The 23,920-nt window shown below is 37.1% G+C and overlaps 1 protein-coding gene across 1 annotated transcript in view; it reads left to right on the top strand.

Moving 5' to 3' along the window:
• CAMK4 (calcium/calmodulin dependent protein kinase IV) overlaps positions 1–23,920 on the top strand; it is a 224,195-nt gene that overhangs the window by 115,721 nt on the left and 84,554 nt on the right. Inside the window, exons 3-4 of the mRNA XM_047778407.1 lie at positions 18,360–18,422; positions 20,379–20,461. Coding sequence (XP_047634363.1) covers positions 18,360–18,422; positions 20,379–20,461 — 146 coding nt within the window. The remainder of the gene's footprint in view (positions 1–18,359; positions 18,423–20,378; positions 20,462–23,920) is intronic.

Genomic DNA, 23,920 nt, shown 5'->3' on the forward strand with positions numbered 1-23,920 from the left:
CATTTATATATATATTTTTTTTTGGCTTTTTTTTTATTTTTACTTTTTCTAGGACCGCTCCCGCTGCATATGGAGGTTCCCAGGCTAGGGGTCAAATCAGAGCTATAGCTGCCAGCCTACACCACAGCTTACGGCAATGCAAGTAACCCACTGAGCAAGGCCAGGGATTGAACCCGAAACCTCATGGTTTCTAGTCGGATTCGTTAACCACCGCGCCATAACGGGAACTCCTAAAAACGTTTTCAAGTCCAAGAATGTTTCCTATCTCTTCAACAAGTTAATCCTCTTTCCCAGGATCTGTTTAAATGCCTTTTCAAAACAGTTTACCCCAATTCTATTTTGTGACAGTATAATATTCCTTTCTTATAGGTTAATATTTTAGGAAGGATTTAGTTTATATTAGCAAGGAGGGATGTTTTCCCCCCATTAAACACCCTGATTATCACTGGCAATACATTAAGCACTCATATGTCTGAGTGATAGGCAACGACTCTAATTTATCCATAGGAAGACAGACTAAAGCATCCACTGCTGTGGAGAAATCTATGTTCCATTAGCTGTCAGGTAAAAGGACAGAGTTAATGTTGACAATAAACGTAAATTGTCATGTTCAGAGAGTTGAGTATTTTGGCTAATAAAATATCCTTGTGGGAAATTAACATGTAATTATGACAAAATATTTAAAATTAGCATATATTTTATATATGGATAAATAGCATGTTCTTTGTATATAGATAACTAAAATTTCTAGAATTAGAATACATTAAAATACATCTCAACTAACATCAAGGTTTCTGCAACTTTCAAATCGTTCACAACAAAAAAAGTGTGAGTGTGTATAGGGAGAGAGAGAAAGAGAAAGAAAATACAGGAAAAATCAAGTTATTAGATTTAGGATGGCATAATAGTGTCCATGCTGGTATTTCAAAAAATTTCAATATGTAAGAAAATTCTCATCACAAAAAATGTTTGAATTAAAACATACTTCAGCATTGAGACCCTGTTCAATATAATATTTCTCTGGCCATTCAGAAAGCATTTGAAGATCTTACATTTTCTAAATGTCCTAATGAACACTAATAACTCTCTACTGCAGATGTATTGAAGTGCCAGAAAACAGAAAATGATAGTTAAACCAGTGTTTTACTGTGCTGAAAATCCTGGGCTTTTCCAGAAACAACATCCATTTGTCTCATTGCATCACTAATGAGGATAATGCTCTGAGGGTAGTGAGAGTAAGCAGATGAAAATGAATTGAGGGGTTCTCTCGGTTGTTATTTAATTTTTTTCCACTTAGTGTTAGTGATTCTTGGACTGAAGAAGTTATCAAATCACGAGGAGTGGCATATCTACTCTCCTCCTAGGGAAAGGTGACCTCCTAGTAACTTTTTATTATGAAACAGTTACAGATTCACAGACAGTGCCATTTTTGTTGTTCACAAATACCTCATTACCTTGCATTTAAGAACTTATTGGCAAGAGGAACTTTTACTCTGAACTTTGTAAAACAATCCAAGGTGAGGGAAACAAGACTCGCTCTTTTTTCCTTCACACGTGACCCTTTCATCCTCTCCTTTTATTGTGATATTTAGAAGAAATTGAGTAGAGTAGAAAGATTTAATAAATTATGTCCTCAGATTAACAATTTTGGGGCATTGCAGGATTCTGATAGACATGGCTAGTGGGACAATCAGTGACTTATAAGACAGGACCTTTTTACTGATGTGACATGGCTTTTGAATATGCTGAACTTAAAACTGAACAGAAGGAAAAAAACATAAATTCAAGTAAGTGTCAAAATTTAAACAGATTAAGCAGATGGAACCTTCAGTTGGACTGACATTTACTGAGTTAAATGGAATCACCACTTTTGAAGAATTTTGGTGATAATGGAGTCACAATTTCAGGAATGAGCTATAGCCATAATTATCTCTTTTCTTAAAGAGTATATACCTTAGAGTGTATCTAAATAATCACACTTTAGCCCTGTCATTATGACTCCTTTTCAAGAACTGATTGAGATTCAAGAAAATTATGCTCACTCACTTATAGTGTCCCTGGAATTTTGAAGACAAATATTTAAATTCTAGAATTCTGATAATATTTCTGGCTATATGGTATATGGCTCAGCTTTTGAAAAAGATTGCATTCAGTTTACTATAAAATCCTTTCTTGAGATACCCAGTATTGAGTATAAAGTTTGATCTCTGTGTGTAAATTCAGAATTTGTGAGTCTGAGAGCCAATCTCAGTGTATAAATTTGGAATGTATAGATCTTTTGACTTTCCTTAAGAATGGCTGTGCAGTAATGGGGTAAGATCATGGCTATGGGGACAGCTTAAGTTCCGGATTAATTCTGCTGCTTACTACTTGTGTGACTTTACAACAGTTATGTAAATCTCTCAATCAGTTTATTCATCTGTGAAATGGGTTTAAAAACATCTACCTCATGGTGTATAAGTGACAGTTAAAATGAGATAATTTATGTAAAATATTTCTCAGCACCTAGAAAGCCTGTAATAGATGGTGAACATTGTTCTTATTAGTAGTTGTAATGGGTCCACACAGATATTTTATAATAGTACCAGCTCATTCTTTGCAATTCTGTTGTTGTCATTAGCTTGATTTAAAACCAAGCCGTGAAGTGTACAGAGATGAATTAAGCAGATATGCTGCCTTTGAGGGTTTTTTTCTTAATTTCATTTGTTTCTTTTTTAAAATTGAAGTGTAGTTAACTTACAATGCTGTGTTAGTTTCAAGTGTACAGCAAAATGATTTGGTTATATATTTGGTTATGTATTCTTTTTCAGATTCTTTTCCATTATAGGTTATTATAAGATATTGAATGTAGTTTTCTGTGCTATACAGTAGGTGCTTGTTGTTTACTTATTTTATATATAGTAGTGTGTATATGTTAATCCTAAATTCCTAAATTATCTCCCCATCCCTGTCCCCACTATTCCCCTTGGTAACCATAAGTCTGTTTTCTATGTCTGTGGCCACTTTCTGTTTTATAAATAAATTCACTTGTATCATGTTTTTTAGATTCCACATTTATGTGATATCATATGGTATTTGTCTTTCTCTGACTCCACTTAATGTGATAACCTCTAGGTCCAACTGCATTGCTGCAAATGACATTACTTCATTCTTATACAATGGAATATTTTATAAATTATATAATTATACACTATTGTATATAATTATATAATATATATATATACGTATACACATGCACACATACATGTGTATATCCCCCCAAGATTTAATTATTTTTTCTTTTATTTTAAAATTTACGTACAGTAAACTTTAATTTTGGGTATACATTTCTATCAGTTTTGACACATGCAGAGAATTGTGTAACCACCAGTGCAGTAGAGTTATAGAAGTTTTCCATCATCCTAAATGAATACCCCGCCCATGTCATACTTCAACCCTGGAAACCACGGATCTGTTTTCCACCCCTCTGGGTTTGCATTTTCCAGGATGTCATATAAATGGAATGATATAGTACATAGCATTTTGAGTCCAGTTTCTCTCTCTTAACATAATACATTTGAAATTTATCCTTATTATTGGATGTATCAATAATTTGTTCATTTTTATTGCTGTGTAGTATTAACATAACATATTTTATTCATCCATTCACCATTGGGTCATTTAGATTATTTACATTTTTATGGTGACTTATAATAGAGCTCCTATAAACTTTGGCATATAGGTTCTTTTTTTTCTTTTAATTATTTTATATTGTAGCATAGTTGATTTACAGTGTTGTGTTAGTTTCAGGTGTACAGAAAAATGATTCAGTTATACATATATACATTCGTTTTCAGATTCTTTAACCATGTAGGTTATTACAGAACGTTGTTTGGAGTTCCTTGTCCTATACAGTAGGTCCTTGTTGATTACCTGTTTTATATATAGTATTGCATATATAATAATCCCAAACTCCTAAGTTATCCCTCTCCTCTACCTTTCCCATTTGGTAACCATAAGTTTGTTTTCAAAGACTGAGTCCATTTTTGTTTTGTAAATAAGTTTATTTGTATCATTTTTTTTAGATTCCACATATAAGTGGTATTATGTGATATTTGTCTTTCTCTGTTTGACTTAATTTACTTCATAGAATAATCTGTATATCTGTCCATGTTGCTGCAAATGGCACTATTTCATTCTTTTTTGGCTGAGTAATATTCCATTGTATATATGTATCACATCTTCTGTATTGATTCCTCTGTCAATGGCATTTAGGTTGCTTCCATGTCTTGGCTATTGTAAATAGTGTTGCTTTGAAATATTGAGGTTCGTGTAGCTTTTTGAATTAGAGCTTTCTCCAGATATGTGCCCAGGAGTGAGATTGCTGGATCATGGGTAACTCTGTTTTTACTTGTTTAAGAAATTTCTGTACTTTTCTGTAGAATGGCTGCACAAATTTACATTTCCACCAACAGTGTAGAAGGATTCCTTTTTCTCCGTATCCTCTACAGCATTTATTTGTAACCTTTTAATTTCTAGACTTTAATGGTAATAGCCATTCTAACTGGTGTAAGGGGATACCTCATAGTTTTGATTACAGTTCTCTAATAATTAGCAATACTGAGTAGTTTTTCATGTGCTTGTTGGCCATTTATATATTTTCTTTGGGGAAATGTCTTTTTAGGTCTTCTGCCCATTTTTAAAATTTTTTTATATTGAGTCATATGACCTATTTGTATATTTTGAAAATCAATCCCTTGCCATTAGTATCATTTGCAAGTATTTGCTCCCACTCTGTAGGCTGACTTTTTGTTTTGTGCTGTGCAAAAGCTTTTAAGTTTAATTATTTACCATTTATTTATTTTTGTTTTTATTTCCTTTACTCTAGGAGACAGATCCAAAAAAATATTGCTGCGAAGTACGGCAAAGAGTATTCTGCTTATGTTTTCCTCTGGAAGTTTTATAGTTTTATAGTATCCAGTCTTACATTTAGGTCTTTAATCTGAGTTTATTTTTGTATATGGTATTGCAGAATATTCTAATTTCATTCTTTTTAGTTCCCTTTTTTTTGGCGGGGGGGCATGCCCACAACATGCGCAAGTTCCTTGGCCAGGGATTGAACACGGGCCACAGCAATAACTCAAGCTACAGCAGGGACAGCGCTGAGTCCTTAACCTGCTGAGTCACGAGGGAACTCCTAATTTCATTGTTTTACTTATAATAGTCCAGTTTTCCCAGCAGCACTTACTGAAGAGACTTTTTCTCCATTGTATATTCTTGCCTCCTTTGTAATAGATTAGTTGACATCAATATGTGAGTTTATTTCAGGGGTTCCTATCTGTTCAATGATATGCATATATCTGTTTTTATGCCAGTACCATACTGTTTTGATGACTGTAGCTTTGTAGTAGCATCTGAAATCAGGGACTTCATCTTCGTATACTTTGTACACTTTAGTACCCTGCCCAGTGCCCAGCAGGTACTAATTGACACACGTCTATCTATCTATTCAGACATTCTCAATTCACAAGGAAGTAGTATTTCAAATATGCATTTGTAAATTGGCTTTTAGAAATCTGATTATATTTCCAGGCTAGCCTATAAAATCTGCTTTGCCCGTTGTCTGTAATACTTTTGATTATAAAGAACAAAGTAAAAATAAAACCACTGCAAAAATAATGATGAAAGTATGGAAAAATAAAATTGAATAAGAAATTGTACATAATCTGGATCAGCTGTATTTGAGAAATTTTATGTTTGATCTATGAAAAATGAAAAGCTGAGGGAGACTTAGAGGTTAATGGAACCAGCCCTTTATTATGTCTAATTAAATTTCAAAGTTCATGAGTTTTTCCTTTTTACATAGTGAATTCTTATTGTTCTGTTCTTCTGCTCTGACAGTTTTTAGCTCTGTGACTTTGGGCATGTAACTAAACCTGCCTCAGTATGCTCACTGAAAAAAATTAGAATAATAGTAACTATCTTAGTGGGTTATTATGAATATTAAATTAAGTAACAGATATGCTACTTAGAGGAGCATTTGGCATGTATTAAGTGCTTCTTAAATGTCGGATATTATTGTTGTTACTACTTGTCTTTTTCTGATGCTCATATACTAAGTACCTCTTTAACTATCACATTCCTTCTTGTTTTCTAGTTATTTATGTAATATCCCATTCATCTTAAAAGATTTTAATCTCTCTGCAGGCAGAGGATAGCTTCTATTACACAGAGCGTAAAGATGATATACCATTAGGACTTAGTAAATGGTTTTCAATAACTTTTTTGCTGTCATTTCAAAGCAAATCAAAGAATAGAGGAAGGACAGATGTCGCTTTCTTAGGGAGTTGTGAATGTGTGGTGAAATGGTTAATGTTATATATCAGCTTGACTAGGGTAAGCACCACCCAGATAACTGGTAAAACATCATTTCTTAATGTGTCTGTGAGGGTATTTCCCGAAGAGATTAGTTTTAGAATCAGTAGACTGAGTAATATTAGTGGGTACCGTCCAATCCTCTGGGAGCCTAGAACAAAATGGCAAAGGAATAATGAATTTACTCTCTCTTCTTGAGCTGGGACATCATCTTCTCCTGTCCTCAGAAATCAGCACTCCTGATTTTAAGGCTTTCAGACTCAGCTCAGGACTTTATATTATCATCTCGCTGATGCTCAGGCCTTTGGACTGGGAACTGAATTACACCACTGGCTCCCCCAGTTCTCCAGATGGCAGATTGTCAGACTTCCCAGCTTCCATAACCATGTGAGCCAATTCCTATAATAAATTTCTTCTTATGTATATATCAAAAAAAAACCCATAAGCAATGAGCAGCACCAGACATGTTGTATACTTCTGTATGAATAAATTAATTATATATCTGCTAAAAATAGCTATATGTGTTACTATTATGAATAAAATTTAATATGATATTTTAAAAGATTTCTGATCATAGGACCTCATACTTAAACCAGTCTTGGATGCCTGTGATTTCTAGATTTGGAACACTTTCAGCCCTACTGCTCTATTCTTGTTCTTGTCGTTGGAGCAATGTGAGTTGATGCATAGTGTGAAAGCTGTTTCAGATCTAAATTTTGTCATATTTTAGTTATAATATAAAATTACCTGCAGATTTCAGGAAAGGCTTTTCTTGAATAATTTAATTAACATTCGCCTAGTAAATGTTCCTAACTTTTATAAAATTTTATAAGTGCTAAAGTGTAAAAGAGACCTTTTATCCTCTTCAGTTAGTTGAAGAGCCACGCATTGTGACTTGCTAATAATTTTATGAGTTCTTAACTTGCATTCATTTTTCCTCATATTTTTATGAATTACCTCCATGAGTATATACATATGATGCTGCAGGAGACTTTGAAAGATTGCTCTGCATTAAAATGCAGAATGTACTCAGGCCGCCTTCAAATTCTTGGTAGTTAAATCTCCAGAAGATCTCCATTAGAGGAGTTTTCAGGTTCCTCAGTTCTAAAATAGAGATAATTCCATTTAAACGGCTGTGTAAACTGAGGATTACCTGTTTTTTGTCTCCTTCGGTCTAACCTTTGGTAACATAGAAAACTGACCATGGACCATTCATTTTTCAGTTTCTGTGATGTATGTAATAGATGGCTAGGTTAATCTCAGTTAAAGATGTGCATCTATTAAGCATTGCCACAGCTACTTTTAACCACTCATGGTTATGCTCTAGAAGTGCAGTCAAGGTCGCCCTTGGTCAGTGACAGAGAAGAGAATAATAAATCACTGGCTCAAATAGACTTTTTCAGCCCAATTGAGGTCTCAGAACACATTAAGGAAAGTGGCTTGCAGATAACAAGCCGTGTCAAGTGAAGTGAAACTTCATTCATTCTGTCAGTTGGAACCTATTGATTTTCATAGGGACTATTAAGCTGGGTTTCCTGGAATAGGAACAGGGATATTTCTATTCAGTTTATGACCAGTAAATGTCTACAAGAGAAGAGAGGTAGCAGGGTGGAATGTTAAAATTTTTGCCTGATTTGTATGCTTTACCGTTAAAGATCCACTTGGAAGTCTGAACATTCTCGAAGAGAATTAGTTGTTGCAGTTTGGTTTGTTTTCTTTCTTGATAGAAATGCTTTTGGAATCTTTCACAATTCCGCTCACTTATCTATTCTCTCATTATATTGATCTTTCACAGGTATTTTGTTGCCTTTAAAAAAATAAACACCCTAATTCAGAGGCAAGGTGAGGCAAGGCAGGTAAGGAGAGAGAAATTAAGAGATGGAGAGCTGGTGCCTATATGCTACTGACCAAAAAGAAATACTTCGCAGTTACACAGACCGCTTAAGTTATTAAAGGTAAACCTCTAGAACCCAGAACCCTCTTTTATAAGGAGTGTGTGGTTAGAACTCTAGTGATCTTGACCTTTACTATGAATCTATGGAAAAGAAAAAGGAGATAACTAACTAGCCCATACCAGAGGGAGAGCTTATGTTACTATACCCTAATACAAGAAAGAGACCAGAAACTCTAAGTGAGGTGGGTGGAAAAGGCCTTGTAACCAAAAGAGAGATACTGGACATTAGGAGAGTTGAGAGAAGCCCAAGGTCAGAAGGGCAGAGCTGGGGAGTGGTGCCTGATGGACCACAACCAGGAAAGCTGAGAGAGCCTGAAGGAACATAGCTGATCAGCCTCGAAGCAAACTTAGGATTCCTATCTTAGAAGGGAAAACCAGGAAAAACACTTTAATAAGTTTTGATTTTTGTATTTCTTTATGATACAAAGTTGAATGGTGGTCAAATCTTTATCCAGACAATTTAAGAAGAGGAGAAAGAAGGCTAAGAAAAGATCAAGTTGTGAAACTCCAAACCATTAACTTGCTAAAAGAAAGGAAATGAATGAGTCTATGCAAAAGATATTGATTAGACGAGATCAAAATAATTTTCAATATTGAATCAGCTTACATCTGCTCTTTTAAAAGTAAGCAGTCACAAAGTTCCTGCTGAGGCCCAGTCGGTAATGAACCTGACTAGGATCCACGAGGATGCGGATTCGGTCCCTGACCTTGCTCAAAAGGTGAGGGATCCAGCATTGCCGACGTGAGCTGTGATATAGGTTGCAGACGTTGCTATGGCTGTGAGGAGGCCAGCAGCTGTACCCCTAGCCTGGGAACTTCCATATGCCGTGGGTGTGAGCCTAAAAAGACAAAATAAATAAATAAATAATAAAAATAAATAAATTGGAGTTCCCATCATGGTGCAGTGGTTAACGAATCCGACTAGGAACCATGAGGTTGCGGGTTCGGTCCCTGGCCTTGCTCAGTGGATTAAGGATCCGGCGTTGCTGTGAGCTGTGGTGTAGGCTGGTAGCTACAGCTCCGATTAGACCCCTAACCTGGGAATCTCCATATGCCGTGGGAGCGGCCCAAGAAATAGCAAAAAGACAAAAAATAATAATAATAAATAAATAAATAAAAGTAAGCACTCTCAAATCACCATATGCTTCAGTTGTTGTAACAGTAAAGACACATAATACTGATATGAATGGAGCCCATACATAATTTTTCCACGATATGTAGCAACCCATTTCATATGTTAATAACAAGTGCCTCAAAGGAGTGTTTTGCTTAGGGGAGTTTTTTTAAAAAAAGGGATGTTTCCCTGAAGGACACAGTAGCATGGAGAAGTGGAACCCAGGGCTTTCCAAAATCTGAGTCCCTTCTATTGATACCAGCCAGGTCCTGAAAGAGAAAAAAGACCAAAAAAAAAAAGTAAGGAATGACTGTGGCCCAGATCTGGGACTGAAACTAGATGTTGCTCCTTACGAAACTGATAAAGGATGAAAAAGCCTTTGTTGACACACAGGCACAGAGAAGCTGAGTGAAATTCATGTCACACTCTAAAACAAGAGTTTCCTTTGTACAGAGAATATAAGCAACATATTTCTTTTCCAAATGCTGTTAAAACCTCAGTTTAATGAATTTCAGCATACAATATCTACTAACAAATGAAAGAAAAATAACGAGAGAGTTATATACAAAACGTTGCTTGGTGTGGCTCTGTTTGCCTTTTGCCATTTTTTTTTTTCCTTTCCTTTTTACAGCCACACCTGCAGCATTTGGAAGTTCACAGGCTAGGAGTTGAATCTGAGCTGCAGCTGCAGGCCCACAGCCACAGCATCACCTGATCCCAGCTGTATCTGTGACCTACAGCACAGCTTGTGGCAACTCTGGATCCTTAACCCACTGAGTGAGGCCAGAGATCAAACTTGCATCCTCAGGGAGACAAAGTTGGGTCCTTAACCCACTGAAGCACAATGGGAACTCCTGCCTTTTGTCTTATTGGTAGATGGGGTGAAGCCACAAGAGGTTGTGGCTGTGTATATGGAGTTCCAGTTTGCTTTCTGCTTTGTCAGTATCACAGGATAAATTCAATTAAAGCTGCTCATACTTATCTCTATCCTAGAATTCTGAAAAATGTATAAAATGGATAGTTATATCTACAATGCTTTTTTCCCCCACAGCATATCAGGCTATCACTGGGAGGATTTTACTTTGAAATTTTGAGAGCAGAATAATCTAGAACTGTTTTTCCATCATAGCATCAGGAAATAATTTGGGTGTCATGATCAGTTTCAGTTTATGACCTAAATAATCAAGTACTATAGGCTATGAATGATTTCTTTTATTGATTAATCAAAGTGGATCCAAGAGTACCATCCTCATCTTTTAAATTTTGATGTTTCTTTTTCACAGCTGCACCTGCAGCATGTGGAAGTTCCCAAGCTTGGGAACTTGGGGTCTAATTGGAGCTGCAGCTGCCAGCCTACAACACAGCCATAGTAACATGGGATCCAAGCCACATCTGCAACCTACGCCACAGCTTGCAACAACACCAGATCCTTAACCCACTGAGTGAGTCCGGGATCGAACCTACATCCTCAAGGATACTAGTTGGATTCTTAATGGGAACTCCAAATTTTGACATATTTTTATGAGGGGGGATGTGTTTGAGTATCAGTATTTACCTGCCATATTTATATCTGCAAAAAAAGAAATTTAAGTATCCTCTATTTTTTATGATAATTAAAATTCTTCCTGAATCTAGTACCAACTGAATATATGGGGGGAAATAGTTAAAGTTTTCTGTCAAAGATATCTTAGTTTTTTTCAGTTTAAGAGTCTCTTTTAATTTAAAAGAATTTCTTTAGGGTAAACATTCAGTGTAAATTCAGGTCTCTTTCAGAGCTCTCTCCCTCATCCCGTTCTTCCCACACTGGCTTCAGGGATCAAGGGCAACTAAGTTACCCATGGGAGCATGGTCCCTAGAGTGAGGCTGAAGCAGCACAGCCATGCAGCACAGCCCACAGCCATCATCAGAGGCTGACTACCCTAGAGACCTGACTAGGTGAGAAGACCAGCAACTGTAGATAGCTGGGGGACACATCATGGGGTTGAATAATGGTCAGCCATTCAAAGACAGAATAGCCCCGTACCTGCCCCTTTCTACTGCCTTCTCTGAAGCCTGTCATTCCTGGAAACTATCAGAGAGGAAGCAATGCTAGGGCGCTAGCATGAGATGTATACATATCTACCCAATTACTCACACATGGGACTTTTAAGCTCTGAGCCATTTAATCCAGAGGAGATTTAAGGACACGCTGATGGAGTACCTTGAGGTTGTACATACCACAGTAAAGAAAAAGACTTTGAGGAGGGCTGAGCTGGTATGCTTTAGTTCTGATTTCGGAAATATCTGGTCTCTTCCCAGAAAAATGAAGCTCTGGGGTTTATGTTAAGGCAAATCCAGACAAGAAGGAATACTACTGTGGAGCAACATCTAGAATGGAATTTTTTTCAAACTTTGAGTCATTAAGACTTCTAATACCTTTTTCCTATTCCAGCCTCATAGCATTATTATATTACTTTTGGTGTTATTTAAATGCCTTTCTTGTCTATAGCCTGTTCTTTTTCTTTTTTTAAGGAAGTATCTTTAGTATTTTTGAAGACTATTAACCAGGGTATCTGAAGGTCTTAATTGTGTTAGAAAGAACAGTCAAGGAGCTAAAGCTTCTAAGAGTGTCCAGATGTTCCCCTATTCAAAGTATCCTCAGTAAGGGATTCAACCCTAAGATGTAATTGATGGGGTCTAAATGCTAATATATCCAGGAGTACTTTTTGTTTTCATTATTTGACAAGTTACAAAGTCACAAGCTTCTTGAATACCTAATTTCTCAGTTTTAGATCTCATAGATGATTGCTTACTTTTAAGATCAAAGGGAGACCTCAGGGCTTCTGAAAGAATAGTGTTATGCCTCTCAACATTCTCTTTGTGAACATTAGGTATTCTTAAAACTTTGTTGTATTTTCAGTGACCATTATAAGAAACAAAGTTGTATTTCCATATTTATATAGAGAAATATGCATGGTTTTAAAAACTGAAAGGAAATGAACCTTTGAGTTTAATGATAATGATTATGTTATAATGGTAGATATGTTTCTCTTATTTTTTATATTTTACATTTTTTTTAAAGTGGCTATGATACTTCTATAGACATTTATAATATGTATTGCCCTCCAGCCCTGGCAATATGAACATAAAAGAGAATTGAGGAAGCTAATATTATTTTCCCTTTTTAAAATCACCAGGTAGCCATTTCTTTTTTGCATGAATCCGACCATGTGGGTATTGAAGCCACCTCAATATAGAAGCAGGGACCCAGCAAAACTTTTCTTTGAAACTGTCCCCTGGTAGGCACAGAAACAAAGCAAAAACAAAAAACAACAAAAACAAAAAAACAGTTGTGTCCCGTCTCAAGAATTCTCTGCTTACCAAGGATCTCACTTCTTCTTCTTTAGGAGTGCATGGTACATTCCAATTCTCACTGTTCTCTTTTCTAATTTTCATCATTTCACTCTCATTTAATCTCTTCTGTGGTTTTGTTTGACCCAAAGCATGGATCACACCAGTTAAAGTCAAGGGGTGCTGTTTGAAAGAAAGACTATGAAAGCTCTTTGTCCTATAATGGGGTAGAGGAGCAGATATGGAGTATCAGTACCTGCTGCGATGAGTTTAGAATTCTAGTCAGTACCTTCACCAGAACACCAGAATTAATTACATTTCATGGAGAATCCCCCGTTTTCTGTGGGAGAAAGTGGCTGTTTGTGGCTCACAGTTTGGAAATCACAAGCTATTATCTTTGTAAGCTGTAGGAGATCTGGGTACTTAGCTCAGACTGTGAGACAGGCAGGCATTCTCTACTCCATTGGTGTTGATAACATGACAAAAATGTTATATAAATTTGAATGGTGGAAGGAGAAATACTAACCAAGTCCAGTCTCATCTAACCAAAGCTGTTAAACCAGGCATATTTCCCTTTAAACCACTAACCTTTTGTAGTCAAACAGCACCATCCCTCATTTATTCATTCAATAAATTAATGTATACTAGGGGTTGGTAAATAACACTGCAGATACTGATGTATAAAAAATAGACAAGCTCTTACTCTCATAGAGCTTCTGTTCTGGTGGAAGAAACAATGAATTCATGACTCAGTGGTAAGATAGATTTGTGTAACTGTTATAAAGGGATTAGAGTGATGATTAGGGTGTGTGTATGTGTCTGGGTGTGTAGCTATTTTTGATGCAGTGGCCAGGGAAGTCCTCTCAGTTACTCTCTGAGTGAAGTGAGATGATCTGGTGGAAGAAGGGGTGGCATGTGCAAAGAAAGGCCTTGGAGCCTGGTCTGGGACTTGAGGGGCCTGTGTAGGGAGAAAAAATGACTTATGATCAAAAGGGTGAGACCAAGCCATCCTGAGTTTTAAGACCTTGATCAAGTTTGCATTTATTTTAAACACAATGGAATGCCAACAAAGGCATTTAAGTTGAAGAGAGACATAATCTGATTGACATTGTAAAGGTCTCACTCTGGCTGCTGTATGCAGAGGGAATGATTGCAAAGGCTAAGAATCAAAGCAGGGAGACTAGTCAGGAAGTGTTACAGTAACTATAGCCTTTAAAGTAAAAGAAAAGTCAGACCAGAATGGTGACAAGGAGTGATCCGTTTTGTGTGAGGAAGAGAGTGATCAAATATTATATTAAATGCTGCTGATGGAATAAGATCAGAAAAGAAGCTAGTCTTCTACAAGGAGACCACTGATTTCTTCTAAAGGCAGTTTGGGAGGGGTTCTTGGGATGAAGCCAGATTAAATTGCACTGACAAACATATGGGAGAAGTGAGGAGGAAGTGGATAAAGAATGCAGAGACAGCTCTGGAGAGGTTTTCCACTAAGCGGGGTGGAGACCGGCTTTGGAAGCAGGAAAAGGGGTAAAGAACAAGATGAGGTCTTTTTAAAAATAAGAGATAGTAAGTGAGGATTGCCACCATATATTCTCAATGCCAGAGATGAAACAAGAGAAAGAGGTGTGTAAAAATGTAAAGTCCTTTCTACTTTATATACCATGTTCTCTTCCTTCTTTTCTCTCCCTCTGTTAAGCCAGACCTGCTTCTAAAGAGAGTCTGGCATCAGCCACATCTTCTGCATAAACTTTGTTCAGCTTGTTATCTCTCCCAGGAATTTTTTTTTTTCTTTTCTGTCTGCACCCACAGCGTATGGAAGTTCCCCGGGCCAGGGATCAAAAGCCAAGCTGCAGTGGCAGTCTAGGCCACAGGTGCAGCAATGCCAGCTCCTTAGCCTGCTGCCCTTCAGTGGGGACTCCTCTCCCAGGAATATTTTAAGCCTACTTCATTCACTTTAAAGTCAAAGACTGTTTTCTGTGAAAGAATTTCTAGCATCTGTAAGCAGGAGGCTTATATTTTAGAATATAAGAATGAAGGAGCAGAGGTAACCTCCCTGGAGGAAGCTGCTCTCTTCTGAACCTACCTCACTTAGAAAAGTTTCAGGGTCTGAAAGACAAGTATCTTTCTTTCTGGGTTGAGCTTCTCAGAGAATTTTTGTCTTGCCTAAATTCTATTCTAACCCCTGAGCTCCTCCTCCACTAGAAAGCTTTCTTTTCTCCTTTTTGCCCTCCCAAATGTTTTAGAATTTCCAGGGAGTAGGAGATGGCTATTATAGAACTACCAAAATATGTTTCATAATATTCAACACCAAGCCTATTTGAGTGAAATGCTTCGTTAGTTTGTCTTCCCATACTGATCAGAACCAGATTGGCATTATGCTAGAATTGGTAAATGTAACAGAGGATATTGGTTTCTCTACAATTTCCATGTTCTTCCTGTTCCCACCCCACCAAGTCCAGTGCTTATCACCACCTCCACCTTTGAACCATCACCTCCTTCCATTCTCCTCTCCATCAGATCCAAAGTCACACTGGGAGAATAACATTCAAGACAAAAGACTATCCAGTACAAAGTGGAGAGGTTCAGAAGTGGAAATGCCCTTTACTTCTTCAAAGATCAATTAGATGATCAGTGTTGTACTGTACTGTACTGTAGTAACAGGATGAATGGAAGACACAAGATAGCCAGGTTTCTGTTAGGACTGGAAGATAAAGGGTATAATCAGACTTGGTTAAAATTCTGTAGTTATTGGACATATGAGCCTCATATAGGAAAACCTCAATATTTGTATCTGTGTCCCACATTTGATTTTTGCGTGTTCAAACAGCAGTTCTTAGGTTTCAAATCTTTGTAGGCTAAAACTGTCATTCTTAAATTTAACAAAGCTCTAGTTGTCAAGTCTTTTCACCAAATATGTTAGTGCCAACATGTACTTGTTGATATGTCAGAAAACAGAATGCTAAATTAAGCAGAATCTGTGCATAAAGAGTTGTGAAAAGTTAAAGACATTTGTCTGTTTACCCATTAATAATTTATATTTTGCTTCTTTCCACCAAAGATTTGAGGAGCACAGCTCTGTACTTCTTTACTTCACATCATGTTCTCTTTGTTAAAACCAAAAAGGAGCCCAAGGAGCCAGAGGGATAACAGAGACAAAATAAGACATACGGTCTCAATCTCTGCAAAGAACATGAGATGAGGCTGAGAATTTTATGTGGAAATGCCATTTTATTTGACTGAATCATGGAAGAACTAGAGCAGTAATCTCTATCCATTTAGGTCACCCCAACTTGCCAAGAGTATTTGAAGTTTCAGAGTCTAGATGTAGAACATATATGAGGCAGCCAAGAGGATTGAGGCTGCCAGAAATCCATGTTGCAGTCCGTCTCTTTTTCTCTAGTTCATTCACCACCTCTGTCTCTAACCATCATTCTCACATGCAGAAGCTGGTCTTCCTCCCCACCCCCTCATTAATTCCTCATTACTTTCTTATTCACATATTTTTCAATTCTCCCTTCTTTTTTCCTCCCTCAACCTTCCCAAGCCCAGCATAGGAGTAAATTTGCTGCATATCTCAATGAAGGGCTCGTATTTGATCAACTCTGTTCCAATGGTGGAGCCTTTTTCTCTGATATTACTCTAGAATTATACCTTTTATCCATTTCTTTCTTCCCCATGGAGACAGCAAATTTGGGATTTCTTTCAATATTAAGGAACCTGGATTTCTACAGAGTTTTAAAACTGGACAAATCTGTGTAATCACTCTTATGAAATTATTTTTTTCTTAAATGACTTTATGAGGATGAAAGGATATATTTCTTTGAATATTTAGGGCAGTTTAAATAAGGGAGGTAAAATGAAACTTTACAGAAAAACCCCGTGTGTCCAAGCCATTTTATAATTATCCATTTCATATTGGCAACTAGAACAATGGCACAAAGAATGTAAGTGGGAGACGAAGCTCTTTCTGAGAGGCAATAAAATACAATAAATTAGAAAAGCAGAACTGTGGTCCCACTGCTGTCAATCTGGTTTACCTGTGACAGATTAAAAACTCAAGACTGAATCCTGTTTGGGCAAAATTCCTATGGGCCTCCTCAGATTCCTTCCACCTGCCTATCTTCCAGACCAGGGAGGGCTGGACCACCCACTGGCCATTTCATACTACCAGGCCAACCAAACATGTACCTTAAGTCTCTTTAAATTTGAGTGAGATATGACATCCTAGGAGGAGGGATATGGCATCACAAATAATAGCCCAAGAGATTAGATATGCAGTCAGAAGTATGGAAAGGATGGGAGTTCCCATCGTGGCTCAGTGGTTAACAAATCTGACTAGCATCCATGAGGACGCATGTTCAATCCTTGGCCTTGCTCAGTGGGTTAAGAATCTGGCGTTGCTGTGAGCTGTGGTGTAGATCACAGACACAGCTCAGATCCTTCATTGATGTGGCTGTGGTGTAGGCCGGCAGCTATAGCTCTGATTCGACCCCTAGCCTGGGAACCTCCATATGCTGCAGGTGTGGCCCTAAGAAGAAAAAAAAAAAAAAAAGTATGGAAAAGTTAGCACTGTGGGGCCAGAATTCACCAATGGGAAAGAAGAAGAGTTTCCTCAGCAGTAAACTCTCTTTCTTTCCTCCTGCCCATGAACTTCTTAAAGGCATGGTGGCCTTATATAGCTCTTCTGGAGAACTACCCACCAGTTGGATACAACTGCCCACATGACCTTCTGTGTCTTTACAGCTCAGTGTAAGCGGTGGGCTCACTGCATTGTTCATCTCTTACCTGGCCTCACTTCCCCTTTTCTTACTCTCACTGCCTTGGGTTTGCACTTTCCAAATAAAACACCTAAATGTTGATAGTCCACCTTAGGTTTGTTTTCTGGGAAACCTAAGTTAGAATTTTAGCAAAGTATATTTTTTATAATTGAAAATTCTTAGTAATTAAAAACTACCATTCTTCAAGGTATTTCATAGATAGTAAAGGTATGGTGTTTGGGGTTTCAGTATTACTGTAATGTTTTGTTAAAGCCATCTGTCGATGTTTCTCAAGGTGCAGACCCTGTCCTCTTCTGCTGTCACAGTTTCAGAGAAAAAGAGAATATTTTTTTCTTGGTTATTTGAGCAAAATTTGGAGGGAGTTCCCTGATTGTGGTGATTTCGATCTGGTGGATGTCTCTGATGAAATCACTATGGCCAGAGAACTGAGTACTCTGATTGGTTAGGCTGGGTTAGGCTGTCTTCTGTGGAAGGAAGACAGGTGAAGTCATGGACAGCTCCATTGGGCTTGGGACAGGGATCTATATAAGAAAGGAAGATGAGGAGGAGTAGGTTGTGCCTTAGTGGTAATAGCAATGACTTTTGATAGCAAAGGGGCCATGCAAGGGGTCTGATACGTTGTGACCCATATTTTTATATCTGAAGCAGAAGGGAAAGACCCTGCAGCTGGACAAAAAAGGGAGGAAGGAACACAGGACAAAACGTTTAGGAATTAATCTCTACAATTGACCTGATTCATCTAGATTGTTATTGCTATTTCTGATTCTCTACTCCAATGAAGACATTTCTAAGGTGGGAATATCTTTCAGTTTCTCTCATTTTTGCCTTTTAGGTGGACAAAAAAATCGTAAGAACTGAGATAGGAGTTCTTCTTCGCCTCTCACATCCAAACATTGTAAGTGGTTTTTAACCTACTGTTTCAATTAATGTCCAGAGTTACGGAACGAGATTTTTGTTTTTTACTTTCCATTCTGATAATGAGGAGATTCTTCCTCCAGCTCTTTTTCCTATCTGATCTTGTTTTTTAATTCTTTAACTGAATAAATCTTAAGAATACTATCCCTTGAAAGAGTTTCCAAATGGGCAGATAAGTAGTATATACCATCTTTATTTTCATGCATAAATGGATTTTCATGCATCTTTATTTTTCACACAAAAAAACCTGGAGGTTTTTTTTTTCTCTCTCTAATAAAACACTGGCTTTTTCCTTTTGTGTGCCTATCTTATTAATATGCCATTGCTGAAATGCCTGTGGAAAAAAAAATGCATTTCTTTCCAAAGTCATTTCCATCTCCTATGAGAGAGTATTTGCTTCCGAAACAATGTGAAGATTCAAATAAATGATGTAGTTGAATGGAGAAAATAAAACATCCTCCGAAGCTCTGCTCTAGGCTATGTCCAGACAAAGGCACTGAGAGAAAAAAGAAGGGCTGGGGGAAAGCTTTCTAGAGCCAATGAAATGAAAAGAACAAAATCATTTTCCAGGCCATAACTTGTTTTTATGAATTGAGCCACTTAAAATACTTTTCTCATTTCTTTGTGAAAGTTGCAGAGTTCAGGAGGATGACCTGCAATGCTTAGGCTCAAGGCAAAGTACTTAAAACTTCTATATTAGCTAGCAATGTATTCAGCTATAAATAACAGAAAACTCAAATATGGTGATTTAAACAAATATTTTCCTTCTGTTGTAAGAAATCGGAAGATAGGCAGTCGTTGGCACTGGTTCAGCTCCTCAATGATGCCATTGAAGATCCAGATGCCTTCCATCCACTGGTTCTACCATCTTCAGTTGCACTGGCTTTCACCTCCATGCTTTACCCTCATTGTTCCCTCCATGGTTTCCCTCACAGCTGCCCCACAGTCTTTACAAGTCTTCAAGTCTATATTCAAGACAAAAGGAATGCAAAGACCTCACTAGTAGAGTCTGATGAGAAGAGAAAAAGCTTTTCCAGAATTTTCAGCTGCAGCAGAATTCTCTTCAGATTTTATTGACCAGAGCTAGTTACAAGATCACCCTAAACTGCATGGTGTCCAATCATAATCCTTAATTTGAGACTAGGCATCTTGCTTCCCTAAACAAACCAGAGTTCTGTTTGCAGTAAAACAGGGGGAGAAGGGCTTTGGATAAGCAGTTAACAAAATTTGCCGTATACAATCACCACTTTTACATTATCCACATTTTTTTCTTTCAAAGAGAAGTCAATGTGGAATTTTCCTCAAATATAGATGAGTCCTGGCCACTAGCTTTTCAGAAAGAAAGTATCCATAATTGGTTGGATTATCTGCATGTGATGAAAACCTTGTTATGGTCAGTCTAATCGCTGTCACTATTACTTTTCTGAGTAATTTTTCATCTACCACAACTCTTTAGCTATTGAGGGATTTCCTTTCCATACACACAGGCTTTAATCTGGTCCTAATCTGTCTCAGACCCCTAACTGAAGTTCTTTTTCAAGGACAAAGGGGCTTTTGTTTCTCTACTAACCACAGTGCTTTCAAATGGTTTCGGAAGTTTTGCATGTTTGCTTCTGTTTTTTTAATTTAATTCTGTTGACATTCAGAAATTGGGATGGTTTGGCAAAATTAGGAAGTGTTTCTAAGGAAAGTATTTTTCAGCCATCAAAAGGAAAAATATACAAACCTAAAAGGAGCTTTGAAGAAATAAGGTAACTGATCAAAACAACCAGAGAGTGACAAATGACTCCCTTTTACTAGAATAAGGAACCCTTATTAACCATAATCCAACATCTTGCTATTATAGAGAATGCTGTTGTAGCCATGGTTATAGTTGTTTCCCAGAAAGACGAAAATAAAGAATTCGTGGGGTTTTTTTTTTTATGTCTTTTCCCAGATAAAACTGAAAGAGATATTCGAAACCCCTACAGAAATCAGTCTGGTCCTAGAACTTGTCACAGGAGGAGAGCTGTTTGACAGGTAAGTGGGTCCTAGAAATCCAATCACAGAAAGGTTTTGCTTCCAGTTAACAAAAAAAAAAAAAAAAAAAAAAGGGAAATTTCTCCTAAATTTTTTCATAATTACTTGTTATGGCAGTCGATAACTTCTACTAAAATAAATCTTAGAAAGAGTAAAGAATCGAAGGAGAGTGATATTTAAAAAGATGTAAGTAGGAGTTCCCGTCGTGGCGCAGTGGTTAACGAATCTGACTAGGAACCATGAGGTTGCGGGTTGGGTCCCTGCCCTTGCTCAGTGGGTTAACGATCCTGCGTTGCCGTGAGCTGTGGTGTAGGTTGCAGACGCCGCTCGGATCCCGCATTGCTGTGGCTCTGGCGTAGGCTGGTGGCTACAGCTCCGATTCAACCCCTAGCCTGGGAACCTCCATATGCCGCGGGAGCGGCCCAAGAAATAGCAACAACAACAACAACAACAAAAAGACAAAAAAAAAAAGTAAGTAGGTGAGAATTTGATATGTTTAGTGAGTAAAAAGAGAAACATTATACTATTTGCTTTTTGCAAACATTTACCTCCTCAATAAGAAGCTGAATTTCTAAAGTCATAATAAATCTAAACTAAAAAAGATTTATGGTAATGTTTTGTGAGAAAATATTTGATGAAAATTGTGGAAAGTTAAACATGTACTGTAATAGTATTCTTTATTATGTTCCAAAAGCTCATAAAGATCTATTCTCTCCAAATGATTATTTGTAGGCCTACTTTCTCTATTAGGATGTGTAAAGAGTTCCAAGTTGCAGAGAAAAAAAAATGTTCTGTTATATCCAATTATAGCCAGTTTTAATTGTCTGTTCATATGTTCATCACTCAAGTCAAGGGTTTGAGGATGGCAGGGAGTATGCCTGGAAATCTGGTAGACGATAGGCAAACTCTTTGTACAAGAGAAACATGCTTTAAGTCTCCGTAGCTTTCCCACCTTTCTCATCTTCTCAGAATTCCCTGTTCACCCTGATGGGCTCCTGGGAGCTCTTTACTGTCCTCATCAGGGTAATCAAACAAGAATGGAATTGGAAAACAAAAAGACTGAATAGGTATATGTTGGAGATAATAAACTGTACACTGATATAAAGGTCTTATTGGTTGAAGAATGGGTTAAGGAGTTCCTGTTGTGCCTCAGTGGAAATGACTCTGACTGGTATCCATGAGGATACAGGTGTGATCCCTTGCCTACTCAGTGGGTTAAGGCGCCAGTGTTGCCATCGCAGATGTGGCTCCAATCTGGTGTTGCTCTGGCTGTGGCGTAGGCCAGCAGCTGCAGGTCTGATTTGACCCCTAGAGACAAGTAGGCTGTAGACAGAAAGAAAAGAGATTGAAGAAACCACTGCTAAAGCCTGAATGCCTGGAGCACAGTAAATTCTCAATAAATACTTGCTGCATGAATGAGTGAGTGAGCCACTGCTACAGTGAATGGACTCTGAAGAGAAAACTACCTTAAGGGGTGAGGTTTAGAATGTGTTGGAAGAAGAGCATGCCACCCCTCCCTCCCCACCAACTCCACCCAGTTATATTTGCTGCCTCTTCAAGAGCCTCCAAAAGTATTCATATTGGTTTTCAAAAGTTTTGTCTGTTTTTAATGTTACCCAGTATGGATTTGGATATTCAGATAGGAAGGAGCAAAATGGCCTTGACTGGAGCTACATATGTATCTTTAACAGATATATAATTTTGTTCATATATATGTTGAAATTTCCTCAGAACAAGTTATGTGAATTATCAGATTTTATAAATTGTAGCATTTAAACTATATTCACTCTTTACAAATAAATGTATCACCTAAGGGAAGGAGGCGATAGTAGCCTAGACATACACTTCTAGAGGCATTTGGTTCATAGTTGGACTCATGGTTCTAAATCCTGACTTAAGGAGTAAATAATTCCACAGAGTGGTTTGCTTAACTTCTCTGAACCTCAGAATAAATCTGAAGCTGTGATATGTGGCTAAGGAAGCTTAGACACTCCCATCCACTATAAGAGCCTTGTCCTAAAACCATCATGTTCCCATATGCTTAATCAAGGCTCCTCTGGACCAGCTTATTTGAATGTTACCTAAATTTGCCAATAATGGCTCCTTTTTCAACACCTCTTTAGCTGTCTCATTCATGGACATACTCCTTCTGTAGGTACATTAATAGAGTCAAATTATAGTTAGATCCTGCTGGCTTTGGAGCCATGAGGTATCCCTAAGGAAGACTTAGATATTTCTCTGCTAATTATGGTCTACCAGAGAGAAATCTCCTGTTCTTTGCAGATAATTGCAGAATAGAAATTCTACAGTTATCATCTACCAATAGAACTTACTATTTATAGCTTCTTACCTCTATTATTTGAATCTGTTGCATTTGAATAATGAGTCTTTTTCCTTCCCTTCTCCTTAGCTTTTCTTTCACAAAAAAATTCTTGTTCTCTCATCTTATAATCTAGTTGATTTTGATGGTATAGAGTTAATTCAGCTATAGATAAAAATGAAAAACTAGATGCTGTTTATAAATTTCATTTAATGATAAATGGATGAAATATTCAGATTTAACAGGGGACAGCCAAAGAATGGCAGACAGCCAGTAAAGCACTCAACTACTCTGTAAACTCTTGGTGGTCTTAGACGATAGACTTTTTCCCCTGAGTGTTGCTGTCCACCTATCTGTTGCCATATGTAAGATGAATTTGATTTCTCCATTAAGTTACTTAATTCTATAGTTATCTCTAAGGCTGTATCAAACTGAAAATATATCCTGCATTATTATCCATGTGTTGCTTTCTTTCTTGAGAGCTAAAAATCATATTATGGTCTCTTTCCTGTACTTAGGTCAACAACCAAATTTATTTAATTGTGATGATAGAAATTTATTCCTAGTCTAATGATGACTCTAATAGTATCTAATTAATGAACTAATGGAGCAGCTAATAGAGAGATAATTATATTAGTCCATTATAGTCAAAATAGTTGTATTTTATTAGCAGAAGATATGTTCCACAGTGATCCTAAAAATTTAAACATAGTAAATCCAAGTGGAATCTGCTGTTTCATGTAGAATATGAATAGTACATTGAATAGGGTAACTGATTACAATTTTTGGAATAAAATAAGTGATATTTTGTGTCCAACAAAATCTCCCCCCTCCAAAGTCTCTACAAAATTATGTCATGTAAAAAGAAAGCTCCAGAGGTTTTCTGTTTCATCTTTCTCAGTCTAGTCACAACTCTTATCAATTTATTGAACTTTTTAGGTGGACAAGGTATGAGGTTATTTGCTTAATAATAAATATTCAAGTTTTTTTATGGAAAATGATTGTATTTTAAGGCAACTATTAGCAATATCCTTCTGGTCTTCTAATTAAATTTTTTTTAAGTTTTTTTTTTCCGATTTTTGTCTAACTCCAGTATCAGAATATCTTGTAAATTTTTTAATTGTCTTGTTTTGTTTTGT

This window comes from Phacochoerus africanus, chromosome 4, assembly GCF_016906955.1.
Source record: "Phacochoerus africanus isolate WHEZ1 chromosome 4, ROS_Pafr_v1, whole genome shotgun sequence".
Classification (NCBI taxonomy): domain Eukaryota; kingdom Metazoa; phylum Chordata; class Mammalia; order Artiodactyla; family Suidae; genus Phacochoerus; species Phacochoerus africanus.